The sequence below is a fragment of the Myxine glutinosa genome, chromosome 1, assembly GCF_964187855.1.
Source record: "Myxine glutinosa chromosome 1, kmMyxGlut1.1, whole genome shotgun sequence".
NCBI classification, from domain to species: domain Eukaryota; kingdom Metazoa; phylum Chordata; class Myxini; order Myxiniformes; family Myxinidae; genus Myxine; species Myxine glutinosa.
The window spans coordinates 324,643,390-324,664,298 of record NC_136261.1 but is presented as its reverse complement, the minus strand read 5'-3'; the positions used below and the strand labels follow the sequence as shown (position 1 = coordinate 324,664,298).

The 20,909-nt window shown below is 39.0% G+C and overlaps 1 protein-coding gene across 2 annotated transcripts in view; it reads right to left on the bottom strand.

Annotated features, from left to right (window-relative positions):
• Positions 1–16,548: 16,548 nt before the first annotated feature.
• Positions 16,549–20,909, bottom strand: part of LOC137419498 (nuclear autoantigenic sperm protein-like) — a 66,450-nt gene continuing 62,089 nt past the window's right edge. Inside the window, exons 14-15 of one of the 2 annotated variants that reach the window (XM_078771023.1) lie at positions 16,733–16,816; positions 16,549–16,656 (exon numbers count right to left, since the gene is read on the bottom strand). In XM_078771023.1, coding sequence (XP_078627149.1) covers positions 16,645–16,656; positions 16,733–16,816 — 96 coding nt within the window. In that variant the 3' untranslated portion in view covers positions 16,549–16,644. Of the gene's footprint in view, positions 16,817–20,909 lie in introns of both variants that reach the window. The other variant, XM_068105527.2, reaches the window with a different exon arrangement.

Here is a 20,909-nt window from a genome sequence, read left to right as displayed (position 1 = left end):
CTGTAACTTAAAAAAAAAAAATTTTTTTGTCATTAATGGAATAATTAAATAATTAATAGATTAATTGATTAATTAATAAATCAAAAATATCCTTTGCAGCCAAATCACCTGGTCATTGGCATGTCCAAATATCAGCTTCCGAACTCAAAAGGCGCCTGAGTTAATGGTCAGAAGAGAAAGGAAATTTGATTAATTAAATAAGTACAGTGAAACCTTGACTTACGAGTGCACCAACTTACGAGTTTTCCGAGATACGAGCTGTCGCTCAGGCGGTTTTTTGCTTTGAGATGCGAGCCAAGATCTGAGTTATGAGCTTACGCCACCCGCCACTAGGTGGCCCAACGAGCGTTCCGGTCACGTGGTTATCTTGCCGTGCAAGCATCTCTGCCGTATATCGCTGCTGCTTTGTTTTCGCATGTTGGTTATTTTGGAAAATTTTAGTTTTAACCATGGGTCCTAAGAAATTGAGTGCCAAGGGCAGTACTGAGAAGAAGAAGAGGATGATGTGCTTGGATATGAAACACGCAATCGTCGAAAAACATGAGCGAGGTGTGCGTGTTGTCGACATGGCGAGGCAGTACGATCGTAGTACTTCTACGATATGTACGATTTTGAAGCAGAAGGAGTCGATAAAGGCTATAACGCCAGCCAAGGGCGTTACGATTATTTCAAAGCTCCGGACCTCTATCCATGAAGAGATGGAGAATTTTCGAAACATTTTGAAAGGGAGGAAGAAACAAACCTCATTGGACAGGTTTTTATTGAAACGCCCTGCAAGTGAAAGCGAGGAAAGTGTGGCGAAAAGGGCAAAAGTTATCTCCTCCACTTCCGCCAGCATCTTCGTCTGATCTTCAAGGTAAATACACTGTAGCGCGATGCTGCGCGCGCTAATGCTTACGCAAGGAGCAAGCGGACAACGCGGTTCATACAAGAGTCTTTATTCAAACTGCAGCACTAAGCTGCTCAAGGCTGCGCGCCCCGTCTATATCCTGAGGCCACGCCTCTCTCCCCGGGCCGGCGTGGCCCACCCCCACTTGGTGTGCGGGGTGATGTCACCACGTCAGTGCTTTCGTGTCCGCCACAACACTTAATAAAACCAGTTTATTTCTTTACATTGAAGGAGTCTGGACTCCAGCAGAATACGAATAAAAGGATGGCAAGGCACAAACTCGTCCGAGAAGATGTTTATTCGTAAAACCAACTCGGGAACACTAAAAAGCCCGTTTATCGGGCTGCCTTATAAAGCAAAACCAAAAACCCAAACCGAAACCTAAAGCCAAGCCTCTCAAGCGAGGCGTGCTTCGTGGTCACGTGATCCACAGGTGTAGCTCATTATACCCGCACGCGCGGGACGCTTTGGCGGTCACGTGACCAGCCACTCTGGCGCCGGGGATCCCCGCCGGTGACGTCACCGGCTGGAGCAAGGAGATTCTGATGCCGGTCTTGCTTGGGGGACCCATGGGTCGCTACAACATTCTCTTTTATTATGAACAGTATATACGAGGTCGTGCTTGTTTATACATTATTTGTTATTTATAAAGTACATTTTTCTTATTTAAAAACACGTAACAAAAAAAATTGGTGTGGTTTTTTGGGGGCTGGAACGGATTAATAGCATTTCAATGCCTTTTAATGGGGAAATTTAATTTGACAAACGAGCAAATTGAGTTACGAGCTCGGTCACAGAACGAATTAAACTCGTAAGTCAAGGTTTCACTGTACTTAATTAATCGCTAATAATTAAATAACTCCTCAATTTATTGATTAATCAAAAAAAAAAAATACCGTTTTTGATAAAGGACTTGCTCACTATTGTGCCGAAATTTCAGCTTCCTAGCTCAAAGGATGGCTGAGATATCGTCCGGACAAACAAACAAGAAAACAAGAAAGAAAACAAGAAAACAAGAAAACAAACAAGTACACATACATTCAAAGTACACCGCCCCCATGCCAAATAATTAAATATCCTATAGAGCGGCATTGCCGGGGCGCCTTTGGCGCCCGGCAATACTGCAGTGCAGCTCATTGAGGCTGCATTGGGAGGGAGAGGTGTACACTAATTGATTGATTAATTGTATAATTAAAATCAATAAAAGATTATCACAAAATATTTTCATAATCAATTGGCTAATAGCATAACTAAACCACTAGTGCTTCATCCGAAGATGTATCTTTCAGAAATTTAATTAAATAAGTCATTAATAAAAAATTAAATAATTAATTGATTACTCAATAAATAATTAATCGATTAATCAATAAATAATTAATCGATTAAATGATTAATCAATAAATCAAAAATATCCTTGATAGCCACATCACTTGGTCACTCATGTCAAAATATTAGCTTCCCAGCTCAAAAGGTGCCTGAGATATTGGCCAAATGAGAAAGAAAATAAATAAATGATTGATAATGAAAATAAATAAATAATAATCATAAAAAAATTAAATTATTAATCAATTTGGTCAGAGAACACATAAACTACCACTATTTCATCAGAATCTGTAACTTTAAAAAAAAAAAAATTTTTGTCATTAATCGAATAATTAAATAATCAATCGATTAATTGATTAATTAATAAATCAAAATTAACATTTGCAGCCAAATCACCTGGTCATTGGCATGTCCAAATGTCAGCTTCCTAACTCAAAAGGTGCCTGAGTTAATGGTCAGAAGAGAAAGGAAATTTGATTAATTAAATAAGTACTTAATTAATCGCTAATAATTAAATAACTCCTCAATTTATTGATTAATCAAAAAACAAAAAATAACGTTTTTGTCAAAGGACTTGCTCACTATTTTGCCGAAATTTCAGCTTCCTAGCTTAAAGGATGGCTGAGATATCGCCCGGACAAACAAACAAGAAAGAAAACAAGAAAACAAACAAACAAATAACCAGAGTGAAAACTGAGTACTCTCTTTCAACGTGCGTCACTGCCGAGCCCCCTTCGGTGCCTGGCAATGACGATTTGCAATGCCTGGAGATGGCATAGGAAAGGAGCGGTGTACAACAAGTACACATACAAAGTACACCGCCCCATGCCAAATAATTAAATATGCTGCAGCGCGGCATTGCCGGGGCGCCTCAGGCGCCCGGCAATACCGCATTGCAGCTCATTGAGGCTGCATTGGGAGGGAGAGGTGTACACTAATTGATTGATTAATTGTATAATTAAAATCAATAAAAGATTATCACAAAATATTTTCATAATCAATTGGCTAATAGCATACCTAAAGCACTAGTGCTTTATCCGAAGATGTATCTTTTAGAAATTTAATTAAATAAGTCATTTATAAATAATTAAATAATTAATTGATTACTCAATAAATTATAATTAATCGATTAATCAATAAATAATTAATTAAGCGATTAAATGATTAATCAATAAATCAAAAATATCCTTGATAGCCACATCACTTGGTCACTCATGTCCAAATATTTGCTTCCCAGCTCAAAAGGTGCCTGAGATATTGGCCAAATGAGAAAGAAAATAAATAAATGATTAATAATGAAAATAAATAAATAATAATCATAAAAAAATTAAATTATTAATCAATTTGGTCAGAGAACACATAAAAAAAATAAAAAAAAACCACCTTTAGAGGCCATTTTCCCCCGCAAGCGGGGGTTGGCCTTTTTCGGGCACCGTGGTTGTTGTTTTTTGTTTTTTTTTGGTCCCCATTTTGAAGCAATGTTTTGCGGCCGGATGCCCTTCCTGCCGCCAACCCTGTTTGTCGCCTTTTTACGACACACAGGGAATTACCAGTGAACTGGTACTCAATTAGCCGACCTCGGAAGGATGACAGGCTGAGTCAACCCCCCTGGCGTTAATTCAGTGATCGACCGGGATTCGAACCCAGGATCCTAGGATCCTAAGCTGGCACCCTAGCCGCTAAGCCAACGCCAGGCTCAGAGAACACATAAACTACCACTATTTCATCAGAATCTGTAACTTTAAAAAAAAGAAGTTTTTTGTCATGAATCGAATAATTAAATAATTAATCGATTAATTTATTAATTAATAAATCAAAAATATCCTTTGCAGCCAAATCACCTGGTCATTGGCATGTCCAAATGTCAGCTTCCTAACTCAAAAGGTGCCTGAGTTAATGGTCAGAAGAGAAAGGAAATTTGATTAATTAAATAAGTACTTAATTAATCGCTAATAATTAAATAACTCCTCAATTTATTGATTAATCAAAAAAAAAATACCCTTTTTGAAAAAGGACTTGCTCACTATTGTGCCGGAATTTCAGCTTCCTAGCTCAAAGGATGGCTGAGATATCGCCCGGACAAACAAACAAGAAAGAAAGAAAACAAGAAAACAAGAAACCAGAGTGAAAACTGAGTACTCTCTTTCAGCGTGCGTCACTGCCGAGCCCCCTTTGGTGCCGGGCAATGACGATTTGCAATGCCTGGAGATGGCATAGGAATGGAGCGGTGTACAACAAGAAAACAACCAGAGTGAAAACTGAGTACTCCCTTTCAGCGTGCGTCACTGCCGAGCCCCCTTCGGCGCCCAGCAATGACGATTTGCAATGTCTGGAGATGGCATAGGAAAGGTGCGGTGTACAATGAATGATTAATAATGAAAATAAATAAATAATAATCATTAAAAAATTAAATTATTAAACAATTCGGTCACAGAACACATAAACCACCACCATTTCATCAGAATCTGTAACTGACAAAAAATTAATTTTTTTAGTAATTAGTCGAATAATTAAATAATTAATCGATTAATTGATTCATCAATAAATGAAAAATATCCTTGATAGCCACATCACTTGGTCACTCATGTCCAAATATTAGCTTCTAAGCTCAAAAGGTGCCTGAGATATTGGCCAAATGAGAAAGAAAATAAATAAATGATTAATCATGAAAATAAATAAATAATAATCATAAAAAAATTAAATTATTAATCAATTCGGTCAGAGAACACAAAGCACCACCATTTCATCAGAATCTGTAACTTCAAAAAAAAAAAAAATTTAGTCATTAATCAAATAATTAAATAATTAATCGATTAATCAATAAATCAAAAATTGCTTTTGCGGCCAAATCACCTGGTCATTGGCATGTCCAAATATCAGCTTCCTAACTCAAAAGGTGCCTGAGTTGATGGTCAGAAGAGAAAGGAAATTTGATTAATTAAATAAGTACTTAATTAATCGCTAATAATTAAATAACTCAATTAATTGATGAATCAAAAAACAAAAAATACCGTTTTTGACAAAGGACTTGCTCACTACTGTGCCGAAATTTCAGCTTCCGAGCTCAAAGGATGGCTGAGATATCACCCGGACAACCAAGAAAACAAGAAAGCAAAAAAAAAAAAAAACAAGTACACATACATTCAAAGTACACCGCCCCATGCCAAATAATTAAATATGCTGCAGCGCGGCATTGCCGGGGCGCCTCAGGCGCCCGGCAATACCGCAGTGCAGCTCATTGAGGCTGCATTGGGAGGGAGAGGTGTACACTAATTGATTGATTAATTGTATAATTAAAATCAATAAAAGATTATCACAAAATATTTTCATAATCAATTGGCTAATCGCATAACTAAACCACTAGTGCTTCATCCGAAGATGTATCTTTTAGAAATTTAATTAAATAAGTCATTTATAAAAAATTAAATAATTAATTGATTACTCAATAAATAATTAATCGATTAATCAATAAATACTTAATAGATGAAATGATTAATCAATAAATCAAAAATATCCTTGATAGCCACATCACTTGGTCACTCATGTCCAAATATTAGCTTCCCAGCTCAAAAGGTGACTGAGATATTGGCCAAATGAGAAAGAAAATAAATAAATGATTAATAATGAAAATAAATAAATAATAATCATAAAAAAATTAAATTATTAATCAATTTGGTCAGAGAACACATAAACTACCACTATTTCATCAGAATCTGTAACTTAAAAAAAAAAAATTTTTTTGTCATTAATCGAATAATTAAATAATTAATCGATTAATTGATTAATTAATAAATCAAAAATATCCTTTGCAGCCAAATCACCTGGTCATTGGCATGTCCAAATATCAGCTTCCTAACTCAAAAGGTGCCTGAGTTAATAATGGTCAGAAGATAAATGAAATTTAATTAATTAAATAAGTACTTAATTAAACGCTAATAATTAAATAACTCCTCAATTAATTGATTATTCAAAAAACAAAAAATACCGTATTTGACAAAGGACTTGCTCACTACTGTGCCGAAATTTCAGCTTCCTAGCTCAAAGGATGGCTGAGATATCGTCCGGACAACCAAGAAAACAAACAAGAAACCAGAGTGAAAACTGAGTACTCTCTTTCAGCGTGCGTCACTGCCGAGCCCCCTTCGGTGCCCGGCAATGACGATTTGCAATGCCTGGAGGTGGCATAGGAAAGGAGCGGTGTACAAAAAACCAGAGTGAAAACTGAGTACTCCCTTTCAGCGTGCGTCACTGCTGAGCCCCCTTCGGTGCCCAGCAATGACGATTTGCAATGCCTGGAGATGGCATAGGAAAGGTGCGGTGTACAATAAAGAAATGATTAATAATGAAAATAAATAAATAATAATCATGAAAAAATTAAATTATTAATCAATTCGGTCACAGAACACATCAACCACCACCATTTCATCAGAATCTAAATTTTAAAAATATTTTTTTAGTCATTAATCGAATAATTAAATAATTAACCGATTAATTAATCAATTAATAAATCAAAAATAGCCTTTGCAGCCAAATGACCTGGTCATTGGCATGTCCAAATATCAGCTTCGTAACTCAAAAGGTGCCTGGTCATTGGGGTCAGAATGGTGCCTGGTCATTGGGCAAAAGAGAAAGGAAATTTGATTAATGAAAGAAGTACTTCATTAATCGCTAAAGTTAAATAACTCCTCAATTAATTGATTAATCAAAAAACAAAAAATACTGCTTTTGACAAAGGACTTGCTCACTAATGTGCCGAAATTTCAGCTTCCTAGCTCAAAGGATGGCTGAGATATCGCCCGGACAAACAAACAAGAAAGCAAGAAAACAACGAGCGTGAAAACTGAGTACTCCCTTTCAGCATGCGTCACTGCCGAGCCCCCTTCGGTGCCCGGCAATGACGTTTCGCAATGCCTGGAGATGGCAGAGGAAAGGTGCGGTGCACAACAAACAAAACCAGAGTGAAAACTGAGTACTCCCTTTCAGCGTGCGTCACTGCCGAGCCCCCTTCGGTGCCCAGCAATGACGATTTGCAATGCCTGGAGATGGCATTGGAAAGGTGCGGTGTACAAAAACAAGAAAACAAACAAGTACAGATACATTCAAAGTACACCGCCCCCATGCCAAATAATTAAATATCCGACAGCACGGCATTGCGGGGGCGACTCTGGCGCCCGGCAATGCCGCAGTGCAGCTCAGAGAGGCTGCATTGGGAGGGAGAGGTGTACACTAATTGATTAATTGTATTATTAAAATCAATAAAAGATCACAAAATATATTTTTAATCAATTGGCTAATAGCATAACTAAACCACTAGTGCTTCATCCGAAGATGTATCTTTTCGAAATTTAATTAAACAAGTCATTAATGAAAAATTAAATCATTAATTGATTAATCAATAAATAATTAATCGATTAAATGATTAATCAATAAATCAAAAATATCCTTGATAGCCACATCACTTGGTCACTGTCATGTCCAAATATCAGCTTCCTAACTCAAAAGGTGCGTGAGTTAATGGTCAGAAGAGAAAGGAAATTTGATTAATGAAATAAGTACTTAATTAATTGCTAATAATTAAATAACTCCTCAATTAATTGATTAATCAAAAAACAAAAAAATACTGTTTTTGACAAAGGACTTACTCGCTATTATGCCAAAATTTCAGCTTCCTCGCTCAAAGGATGGCTGAGATATCGCCCGGACAAACAAACAAGAAAACAAACAAGTACACACATTCAAAGTACACCGCCCCCATGCCAAATAATTAAATATCCGACAGTGCAGCATTGCTGGGGTGCCTTTGGCGCCCGGCAATACCGCAGTGCAGCTCATAGAGGCTGCATTGGGAGGGAGAGGCGTACACTAATTGATTGTTTTGTTTTGTTTTGTTTTGTTTTGTTTTGTTTTGTATACAAGATCGAGACTCGTGAAAGAGCGAACATTTATCACACAGAAAGACAAACCGACACATAACCGACAAACCAACACATAAAACAAATAACATCGGGAGCGGTAGATAAGATGGGGAGAGAGGGGGAAGGACACAAAACATTTGAGAGCAGGAACCGAGAGACATGGAGACATCGAGAGATCTGTGGGACGGAGAGGGCTTTGGGGGGGAGGCATGGGAAAGGGGGTGGGAGAAGCATAAAACATATGGACACTGCCAGGACTACCAGGAAAGAAGTTGGAATTACAAACAAGGTGGATCTGGGGTGAATTAGTGGGGGTAGAAAAGATCAAGGTTTTGGATGGGGGAAGATAAGAGATGGTGGTGAACAGCTGTTTTAAAGACCTGGAGGGAGGAGTGGGATTGAAGGGAGTGTGGGAGTTTGTTCCAGAGGCGGGAGAAAAGAGGAATGAAGGAGTGAAGGTGAGCAGAGAGCCGAGATTTCGGCAGTTTAACCATCAGAGGCTTGCTGGCAGATCTTGTGCGACCTGTAGGAATATTTGGGGGACAGAGCACAGAGAGAGCTGGGGGTGCAAGGCCGGAGAGGAGTCGGTAGAAGACAGAAAGACAACCTACCTGCCTGCGGTGAGTGAGTGAAAGGCCCTCAGAGATAGCTTCATCGCGGGAGATTCCAATGATTCTGAAAGCTTTGGTTTCAACAGCGTGAAGCCGAGCTAGGTGTGAGGCAGGAGCACCAGCCCATAGGGGAGAACAGTATTCCATTGAGCTGCGGATGAAAGCCTTGTATGTGGTGAGGAGCTCAGGTGTGCCTAGGAAGGACTTCGCACGACGGAGGATGCCCAGTCGGCGACTGGCTTTGCAGGCCAGCTTGGAAATGTGGTTTTCCCAAGAAAGATCATGGCAGATAGTGAGACCCAAAAGCTTGAGCGACAGAACTTCTTGGAGAGGATTGTTGAGAAAGTAGATGGGAGGGTTGTCCAGTCGATCTTTTCGGAGAGACATAGTAAGAGTGTGAGATTTGTCAGGATTGAAAGACATGTTCCACTTGTTTGACCAGTCTGTGATTTTCTCCAGGTCTTCAGAGAGTGAGGAGGCTGCAGACTGCCGATCTGAGGGAAGAGGAATGGAGCGGCAGAGAGTGGAGTCATCAGCAAAGAGATAGAGATGATTTTCCAGAGAGTCGGAGAGATCATTGATAAAGACCAGAAAAAGCACAGGGCCCAGCACACTGCCTTGGGGAACTCCAGCCTGAACAGGAAGGGGAGATGAGAGAAATCCATTCAGGGCCACACGTTGACTACGACCAGAGAGGAAGTCCGCAAGCCATGCATGGAGATTTCCATGGATACCATAGGAGTAGAGTTTGGTGAGCAGAGCTGGGTGCCAGACCGTATCGAAGGCACGTGATATGTCAAGGGAGACAGCTCTGATTTCCTGTTTGGCATTGAGGACAAATTGTATAATTAAAATCAATAAAAGATCACAAAATATTTTCTTAATCAATTGGCTAATAGCAGAACTAAACCACTGGTGCTTCATCCGAAGATGTATCTTTTAGAAATTTAATTAAATAAGTCATTAATAAAAAATTAAATAATCAATTCATCAATCAATAAATAAATTAATCGATTAATCAATAAATAATTAATCGATTAAATGATTAACCAATAAATCAAAAATATCCTTGATAGCCACATCACTTGGTCAGTCATGTCCAAATATTAGCTTCCCAGCTCAAAAGATGCCTGAGATATTGGCCAAATGAGAAAGAAAATAAATAGATTAATAATGAAAAAAAAAAAAAAAATCCTGAAAAAATTAAATTATTAATCAATTCGGTCACAGAACACATAAACCACCACCATTTCATCAGAATCTGTAACTGAATTTTTATTGTACACCGCTCCTTTCCTATGCCATCTCCAGGCATTGCAAATCGTCATTGCCGGGCACCAAAGGGGGCTCGGCAGTGACGCACGCTGAAAGAGAGTACTCAGTTTTCACTCTGGTTTCTTGTTTGTTTGTTGTACACCGCACCTTTCCTATGCCATCTCCAGGCATTGCAAATCGTCATTGCTGGGCACCGAAGGGGGCTCGGCAGTGACGCACGCTGAAAGAGAGTACTCAGTTTTCACTCTGGTTGATTTCTTGTTTTCTTTCTTTCTTGGTTGTCCGGACGATATCTCAGCCATCCTTTGAGCTAGGAAGCTGAAATTTCGGCACAGTAGTGAGCAAGTCCTTTGTCAAATACGGTATTTTTTGTTTTTTGAATAATCAATTAATTGAGGAGTTATTTAATTATTAGCGTTTAATTAAGTACTTATTTAATTAATTAAATTTCATTTATCTTCTGACCATTATTAACTCAGGCACCTTTTGAGTTAGGAAGCTGATATTTGGACATGCCAATGACCAGGTGATTTGGCTGCAAAGGATATTTTTGATTTATTAATTAATCAATTAATCGATTAATTATTTAATTATTCGATTAATGACAAAAAATTTTTTTTTTTTTAAGTTACAGATTCTGATGAAATAGTGGTAGTTTATGTGTTCTCTGACCAAATTGATTAATAATTTAATTTTTTTATGATTATTATTTATTTATTTTCATTATTAATCATTTATTTATTTTCTTTCTCATTTGGCCAATATCTCAGGCACCTTTTGAGCTGGGAAGCTAATATTTGGACATGAGTGACCAAGTGATGTGGCTATCAAGGATATTTTTGATTTATTGATTAATCATTTCATCTATTAAGTATTTATTGATTAATCGATTAATTATTTATTGAGTAAACAATTAATTATTTAATTTTTTATAAATGACTTATTTAATTAAATTTCTAAAAGATACATCTTCGGATGAAGCACTACTGGTTTAGTTATGCGATTAGCCAATTGATTATGAAAATATTTTGTGATAATTGTACACCGCACCTTTCCTATGCCATCTCCAGGCATTGCAAATCGTCATTGCTGGGCACCGAAGGGGGCTCGGCAGTGACGCACGCTGAAAGAGAGTACTCAGTTTTCACTCTGGTTGTTTTCTTGTTGTACACCGCTCCTTTCCTATGCCATCTCCAGGCATTGCAAATCGTCATTGACGGGCACCAAAGGGGGCTCGGCAGTGACGCACGCTGAAAGAGAGTACTCAGTTTTCACTCTGGTTTCTTTCTTGTTTGTTTGTTTTCTTGTTTGTTTGTCCGGGCGATATCTCAGCCATCCTTTGAGCTAGGAAGCTGAAATTTCGGCACAGTAGTGAGCAAGTCCTTTGTCAAATACGGTATTTTTTGTTTTTTGAATAATCAATTAATTGAGGAGTTATTTAATTATTAGCGTTTAATTAAGTACTTATTTAATTAATTAAATTTAATTTCTCTTCTGACCATTATTAACTCAGGCACCTTTTGAGTTAGGAAGCTGATATTTGGACATGCCAATGACCAGGTGATTTGGCTGCAAAGGATATTTTTGATTTATTAATTAATCAATTAATCGATTAATTATTTAATTATTCGATTAATGACAAAAAAAATTTTTTTTTTTAAGTTACAGATTCTGATGAAATAGTGGTAGTTTATGTGTTCTCTGACCAAATTGATTAATAATTTAATTTTTTTATGATTATTATTTATTTATTTTCATTATTAATCATTTATTTATTTTCTTTCTCATTTGGCCAATATCTCAGGCACCTTTTGAGCTGGGAAGCTAATATTTGGACATGAGTGACCAAGTGATGTGGCTATCAAGGATATTTTTGATTTATTGATTAATCATTTCATCTATTAAGTATTTATTGATTAATCGATTAATTATTTATTGAGTAATCAATTAATTATTTAATTTTTTATAAATGACTTATTTAATTAAATTTCTAAAAGATACATCTTCGGATGAAGCACTAGTGCTTTAGGTATGCTATTAGCCAATTGATTAAGAAAATATTTTGTGATAATCTTTTATTGATTTTAATTATACAATTAATCAATCAATTAGTGTACACCTCTCCCTCCCAATGCAGCCTCAATGAGCTGCACTGCGGTATTGCCGGGCGCCGGAGGCGCCCCGGCAATGCCGCGCTGCAGCATATTTAATTATTTGGCATGGGGCGGTGTACTTTGAATGTATGTGTACTTGTTGTACACCGCACCTTTCCTATGCCATCTCCAGGCATTGCAAATCGTCATTGCTGGGCACCGAAGGGGGCTCGGCAGTGACGCATGCTGAAAGAGAGTACTCAGTTTTCACTCTGGTTGTTTTCTTGTTTTCTTTCTTTCTTGGTTGTCCGGACGATATCTCAGCCATCCTTTGAGCTAGGAAGCTGAAATTTCGGCACAGTAGTGAGCAAGTCCTTTGTCAAATACGGTATTTTTTGTTTTTTGAATAATCAATTAATTGAGGAGTTATTTAATTATTAGCGTTTAATTAAGTACTTATTTAATTAATTAAATTTCATTTATCTTCTGACCATTATTAACTCAGGCACCTTTTGAGTTAGGAAGCTGATATTTGGACATGCCAATGACCAGGTGATTTGGCTGCAAAGGATATTTTTGATTTATTAATTAATCAATTAATCGATTAATTATTTAATTATTCGATTAATGACAAAAAATTTTTTTTTTTTTAAGTTACAGATTCTGATGAAATAGTGGTAGTTTATGTGTTCTCTGACCAAATTGATTAATAATTTAATTTTTTTATGATTATTATTTATTTATTTTCATTATTAATCATTTATTTATTTTCTTTCTCATTTGGCCAATATCTCAGGCACCTTTTGAGCTGGGAAGCTAATATTTGGACATGAGTGACCAAGTGATGTGGCTATCAAGGATATTTTTGATTTATTGATTAATCATTTCATCTATTAAGTATTTATTGATTAATCGATTAATTATTTATTGAGTAATCAATTAATTATTTAATTTTTTATAAATGACTTATTTAATTAAATTTCTAAAAGATACATCTTCGGATGAAGCACTACTGGTTTAGTTATGCGATTAGCCAATTGATTATGAAAATATTTTGTGATAATCTTTTATTGATTTTAATTATACAATTAATCAATCAATTAGTGTACACCTCTCCCTCCCAATGCAGCCTCAATGAGCTGCACTGCGGTATTGCCGGGCGCCGGAGGCGCCCCGGCAATGCCGCGCTGCAGCATATTTAATTATTTGGCATGGGACGGTGTACTTTGAATGTATTTGTACTTGTTTTCTTTCTTTCTTGGTTGTCCGGACGATATCTCAGCCATCCTTTGAGCTAGGAAGCTGAAATTTCGGCACAGTAGTGAGCAAGTCCTTTGTCAAATACGGTATTTTTTGTTTTTTGAATAATCAATTAATTGAGGAGTTATTTAATTATTAGCGTTTAATTAAGTACTTATTTAATTAATTAAATTTCATTTATCTTCTGACCATTATTAACTCAGGCACCTTTTCAGTTAGGAAGCTGATATTTGGACATGCCAATGACCAGGTGATTTGGCTGCAAAGGATATTTTTGATTTATTAATTAATCAATTAATCGATTAATTATTTAATTATTCGATTAATGACAAAAAAATTTTTTTTTTAAAGTTACAGATTCTGATGAAATAGTGGTAGTTTATGTGTTCTCTGACCAAATTGATTAATAATTTAATTTTTTTATGATTATTATTTATTTATTTTCATTATTAATCATTTATTTATTTTCTTTCTCATTTGGCTAATATCTCAGGCACCTTTTGAGCTGGGAAGCTAATATTTGGACATGAGTGACCAAGTGATGTGGCTATCAAGGATATTTTTGATTTATTGATTAATCATTTCATCTATTAAGTATTTATTGATTAATCGATTAATTATTTATTGAGTAATCAATTAATTATTAATTTTTTTATAAATGACTTATTTAATTAAATTTCTAAAAGATACATCTTCGGATGAAGCACTACTGGTTTAGTTATGCGATTAGCCAATCGATTATGAAAATATTTTGTGATAATCTTTTATTGATTTTAATTATACAATTAATCAATCAATTAGTGTACACCTCTCCCTCCCAATGCAGCCTCAATGAGCTGCACTGCGGTATTGCCGGGCGCCTGAGGCGCCCCGGCAATGCCGCGCTGCAGCATATTTAATTATTTGGCATGGGGCGGTGTACTTTGAATGTATCTGTACTTGTTGTACTTGTATATATTTTTTTTAGTAATTAATCGAATAATTAAATAATTAATCGATTAATTGATTGATTAATCAATAAATCAAAAATATCCTTGATAGCCACATCACTTGGTCACTCATGTCCAAATATTAGCTTCCAAGCTCAAAAGGTGCCTGAGATATTGGCCAAATGAGAAAGAAAATAAATAAATGATTAATAATGAAAATAAATAAATAATAATCATGAAAAAATTAAATTATTAATCAATTCGGTCAGAGAACACATAAACCACCACCATTTCATCAGAATGTGTAACTTAAAAAAAACAAAAACTGTCATTAATCGAATAATTAATCGATTAATTGATGAATTGATGAATTGATGAATTCATAAATCAAAAATAGTCTTTGCAGCCAAATCACCTGGTCTTTGGCATGTCCACTCAGCTTCCTAACTCAAAAGGTGCCTGAGATAATGGTCAGAAGAGAAAGGAAATTTGATTAATTAAATAAGTCCTTTATTAATCGCTCATAATTAAATAACTCCTCAATTAATAATTAATTGAGGAGTTATTTAATTATTAGCAATTAATAAAGTTAATCAATTATTTTAATATTAAATTAATAAAGTTAATTATTGATTAATCAAAAAACAAAAAATACCGTTTTTGAAAAAGGACTTGCTCACTATTGTGCCAAAATTTCAGCTTCGTAGCTCAAAGGATGGCTGAGATATCGCCCGGACAAACAAACAAACAAACAAGAAAGAAAACAAACGAAAACAGAGTGAAAACTGAGTACTCCCTTTCAGCGTGCGTCACTGCCCGGCAATGACGTTTTGCAGTGCCTGGAGATGGCATCGGAAAGGAAAGGAGTACAATATTCTCACTCTTGGTTCCTCGCTCCTAACTCCTGGGGCGAGAAGAGAAATGCCAAAACACAAACTCCACCTTAACCACAAAACCTTTATAAAAAAAATGCAAAAAGTTTGTACAACCCTGGGTCCCTCGACAGACCACGTCCCCTAGTGGATGCTACAATGTCCAATGTTACCTGCGGAGCCATCTCAATGCACCCACATTTCCATGGGCCCTGTCCTGGTGTTACAGGTGAGCGACATGGCTCGGTGGATTTTTTTTCCCCCCATTCATTCACACAAACCCAATAATAATTCACGCACATGTCAATAATTAATCAATACACTTATTTCACACCCCTGCAAGACCATGGCATAGATGTCGTTACACAAATGTGCCATTCTCAACTCGGCAGCAAGGAGGTACCGCACAAGCAAGATGGTGGGGGTGCTTCAGGCTGTGGTGCCCACAATCCAAAAAGCAAGTGTGACCTGTGACTTCTTCCCCTTCCCCCCTTTCAATTCTAGGCCCCGTGACAGCCAAACAGCTCATTAGCTGTCGTCCCGCCGGGAAGGTCTCCACACCAGATTCCTTGCGGTCGCCATACCTCGAGGGCACCAAACCAGACCCCCCCCCCCCCCCCCGCCGATGGGCTTCCAATTTCCAGACACCACTGACTGCAAGGGTCAAATCACCTAGGGGTGGGGGGGGGGGGGGGCGCAATCACCGCTCCTCCAGAGCTTAATCCATTCCTGCCGACACACACACCTTCCCCACCCACAAAATCCACAGTAACATTTCCTCCCCTACTGCCATTCAATTCTCAACACAAGAATTTAAAGATGTCATGAAGTGATACTGCCATAGCCTGCTTACATGTGAATTTCCCATATTCAAACACTCTTCAACCATAACTCCATCGTTTAACGGAGAGGAGACGGAGGAAGGTGGAGCAATGTGGATGTGGAATGGTGGTTGGGAGAAGATGTTGGATTGCGAAAACAGAGTCCTAACCGAGTCACAAGGTCAACACACACCTCACCGAATAAGAACAACTGCACATCTCACTCCAACATGCTTGCCAGAGTCAAACAAGGCACAATTTGTCGTGAACCGATTCATGGAATCTGAACCACAATTGGTTTAAAAAGTGGTAAAAAGGCATTCTACAAGTCAGGATTATGCACCAACAAAACCTGCGATTCAACAATGTTCACAATGGCATTCATTTCAAATAAACCTTTTGGTGCAACAGTCAAGGAGCACAACTTAAATTTTCCTTTTCTAACTTGGGCTTCTGGGAGACCGAGTGATAAATTTTTTAGAGAATCACGACAAGCAAAGTAGTCACATCACAAGTGACGGGACATGCACAAGTTGTTGACAGAAGAGAGACAAAATTAAACAATACCAAAATGTTCTTTATTTAAAGCAGACATACTTGTGCGAACCAATACTTTCAATGTGAAGTAAGAAGTGCCAATACTTCATCCTTTAAAATCAATCGTTTTCCTGCAAAACAAGGCAACGGTGATTGTCAAACAACCCCAATTCACATGGGGATGTTCACGGGTAGTGTAGCCCCCACCTGCTCCATACTACATTCCATTTCATTGGGAGACGTCTTGCGCTTTTTCAGTTCAGAAATCTTGCCAATTTCTTCTTGTTTCCTCTGGAAAATAAAAATAATGTCAACAATCTCTGGGTTTTTAACACGTGATTTTAAATGACATTTGTTATATTGCCACATACACACTTGTTATATGTTGCATGTCGAGCACATGCTTATGGATGGAGGAATAAAATGATTCTTGTGTAAAAGTCATTTTATTCTCATTCACCATTTTATTTTGAATGTGTAATTTGTGCAGTAAATGTTTGGAAACTTTCCAAGAAAGGTGAAAGTGTGAAAATATAAAAGTGAATTACGAGTGCAAAACTAACAAGCAAAATATTCTGGATGTCATGAAAGAGTGAAAATTGTGGAAGTATTATTATATGAGGCTCGCGAGATCTTGGAGACGACGTCACGGATTTTCAAAGCTCTACACGGTCTCCACGTTTTCAAAGTTAAGTCATTGTTCACAATTGTATTTTGTCGAAACTGTATTTATCTTTCTGTGTGTGAACCTATAGTGTGCCCCTTGGAAGTTTCTCGGTGTTTATCTTTCATAAATTAATCGTTTGTTTACCACGCGTGTGCGGCCTTGCATCGGGCTTCCCCCGTCGAAGTTTGTTCCTTCCTTCGCTGTTTTTGCTAGGTTTTTTGATTTTCCCTTCTCCCCCAAACTTCCCCGAACATCTACTCTTTGTTTAACGTTGTAATCGCCACCCCCACCCCTCCCTCCAAAAAAAATAAAATATTATTTCCCTTTCTCCTCGTGTGCTTTTGTACCATCGTGTGCTTTTGTCCCATCGTGTGCTTTTGTCCCATCGTGCGCCTCTGTCCACGTGCGCTGTCCTGCCCCGCCCCCATTATCTCCTTGCCTTCCACCTTTTCCCCTGTTCACGTGACTCGTGGTTGTCCCTCAAGGCCCTCTCCCCGTTGGTATCTGTGAATATAAGATTGTTCTTCACGGTTCTGTTTCAACATGTTTAAACTTTCCCCTGCAGTGTTTTATTCAGTGGTTTATTACAACACGCTGTTGTTCTTCCTATTTAAAAGGCTCCTTTCAATTTCCTCTTCAACTCATTCCATTTCAAAAAAATATTCAATCTCTTATAATTCTCAAACTACATGCTCTAAATTCTCATTCATTCCACCCCTCCTCCATCGTTCTTAAACGGATCGCTAACTTGAAAATCACAATAAACCCAATTTGTTATAAATAAATGTTCATCTTTCATTAATCATCCACATTCTAAACTCCCCCCTTGCCCCTCCCCTCCAAATCTCCCCCCTTTCCCCTCCCATTCAAAACTCCACCCCAACCCCTCCCCTTCAAATCTCACCCCCAACCATCCCTCCCAAATTCTCCATCCTCCCACCTCCTTCTCAAAGCTGCCTCCTCCACACTTCGTCTCCCTTCTATCTCATACCTCCACCTCCCCCAACCTTCTACTTTCCTCTGCCACCCCACCCCCCCCTCAAACAACCTCTCACTGTACCTCATCCCATCACCATCAAACCTTTCGTCCTCCTCATCCTTCCTTTCTTGTAACTCTTCTGTAATCTCTGACACACTATCAACTGCTCTCCCTACCTCCCCCGCTCATCCTTCATCTGACCCTACCCCTCCATTGTCCTGCACCCGATGCTCCCCCTCTCTCCTCATTAACGGTATGGCCTCAAACATCCGGGGCCTTCGCTCAAACCTCATTGATCTCTCCATTCAGGTTGATTCTGACAATCCAGACTTGATCTGCTTAACAGAAACTTTCCTCCTACAAGATGTCTCCGATTCCTTAATATCTCTTCCTGGTTACTCCCTCCTCCGGTATGATAGACCTGAGCCTCGTCCTGGTGGTGGGGTGGCTATCTTTATAAAAACTCTCTTCCTCACTCTCCTTGCACTGCCCTCTCTCCACCCCACCCCCAGGAGTACCTCTGGCTACGGCTTCCTCTCCGCTCCCACCTTTTGTTCATATGTGTTCTGTACCGTCCTCCAAACAGTGATGACTCCATTTACATTTCGCTGTCGGACAACATGGACCAACTTCTATCAACTTATCCAAACTCTCTCTTCCTCATATGTGGTGACTTCAACTGTCATCATCCCAGCTGGCTGGGTGTGTGTTCCTCTCACCAGCCATGGCACCTCAGCAAAGGACTTCTGCGACTCATTGAGACAGACACAATCTGTCAATTTCCCGACCCGGATCGCAGTCAATGGAGTATCTTCTCTTCTGGACTTGGTTATGACTAACTTCCCTGCAAATGTCTGCTGCTCTTCTTCTGCTCCAATGGGTTCTTCTGATCATGTGCTTGTTAAAGTGGACATCTCTCTGGCTATTCTCAGAGAGACTTCTCAGCGGAGACGAGTCTGGCATTTCACTCAGGCTGACTGGCACGGTCTGCAAGCAGCCATCAATCATCTGGACTGGTCTCCCATCTCTACTGCCTCTGACATCAATTCTTCCTGGGAATTCTTCCAAAGGAAACTGCTCTTTCTCATGCACAGATTTATCCCATCTCGTCTTCAGTTGTGTTATCCTTCCTCCTGTCCATGGTACACGGAATATTGTGGTGAGGCAGTTGCCCAGAAACAACTTGCCTTTGCCTCTTGGAAGGCAAATCCAACTGAAGGCAATTTCAGTTCTTTCCACCAAGCTCGGAACAAGTGTGTGTCTACCCTTAGGAGTGCCAGGAAGCACCGTCCCTCCACACTCAAGATTGAACTCTCAAACCTGTCTCCTTCCTCCAAATCCTGGTGGCATCTGGTCAAATCCGTTTCTGGTGTTTGTTCCCCCTCCATCCCCTCCCTTACCTCAAATGGCTACACAGTTGACACTGCACGTGACAAAGCCGAATGCCTCAACTCTGTGTTTGCCTCAAAATGTTGCCCCAAACCCATCTCTCTCTGTTCCCACCTTACCCAGTTGAACCCAACTGCTCCTTTACTCTGTGTCCTTCTCTCCTGACAAAGTGGATAAGTTTTTGTCAAACCTCAACTCTGATTCTGCAACTGCACCAGACGGCATCAGCCCACGGGTCCTAAAATCCTGCTCTTCCGCTCTATCTCACCCTCTCTCTGTTCTTTTCACCCTCTCTTTTTCTCAAGGTCATCTGCCAGCATCTTGGAAATCAGCAAACATTACCGCTTTACACAAAAAGGTGCAAAAACAGATCCTTGCAACCACAGACCAATCAGCCTGCTTCCAATTATCAGCAAAGTCATGGAATCCATCATTGCTTCGGATATCAAATCCTTTCTCTTCTCCAATGGCTTGATCTCTGATCATCAATTTGGATTCAGACCAGGTCATTCTACTCTGGACATGTTGCTTCTGCTGTCTCAACAATGGATGGAGGTCCTCAATGCCAAACAGGAAATCAGAGCTGTCTCACTTGACATATCACATGCCTTCGATACAGTCGGGCACCCAGCTCTGCTCACCAAACTCTCCTCCTATGGTATCCATGGAAATCTCCACTCATGGCTTGCTGACTTCCTCTCTGGTCGTAGGCAATGTGTGGCCCTGAATGGATTTCTCTCATCTCCCCTTCCTGTTCTGGGTGGTTCCCCAAGGTATTGTTCTGGGCCCTGTGCGATTTCTGGTCTTCATCAATGATCTCTCCGACTCTGGAAAATCCTCTCTATCTCTTTGCTGATGACTCCACTATCTGCCGCTCCATTCCTCATCCCTCAGATCGGAAGTCTGCAGCCTCCTCACTCTGCAGACCTGGACAAAATCAGACTGGTCAAACAAGTGGAACATGTCTTTCAATCCTGACAAATCTCACACTCTTAATATGTCTGTCCAAAAAGACCGACTGGAAAACCCTCCCATCTACTTTCTCAACAATCCTCTCCCAGAAGTTGTGTCGCTCAAGCTTTTGTGTCTCACTATCTGCCATGATCTTTCTTGGGAAAACCACATTTCCAAGCTGGCCTCCATAGCCAGTCGCCGACTGGGCATCCTCCGTCGTGCGAATTCCTTCCTTGGCACACCTGAGCTCCTCACCATATACAAGGCTTTCATCCACAGCTCAATGGAATACTGTTCCCCCCCTCTGGGCCAGTGATCCTGCCTCACACCTAGCTCGGCTTCACGCTGTTGAAACCAAAGCTTTCAGAATCATTGGAATCTCCTGCGATTAAGCC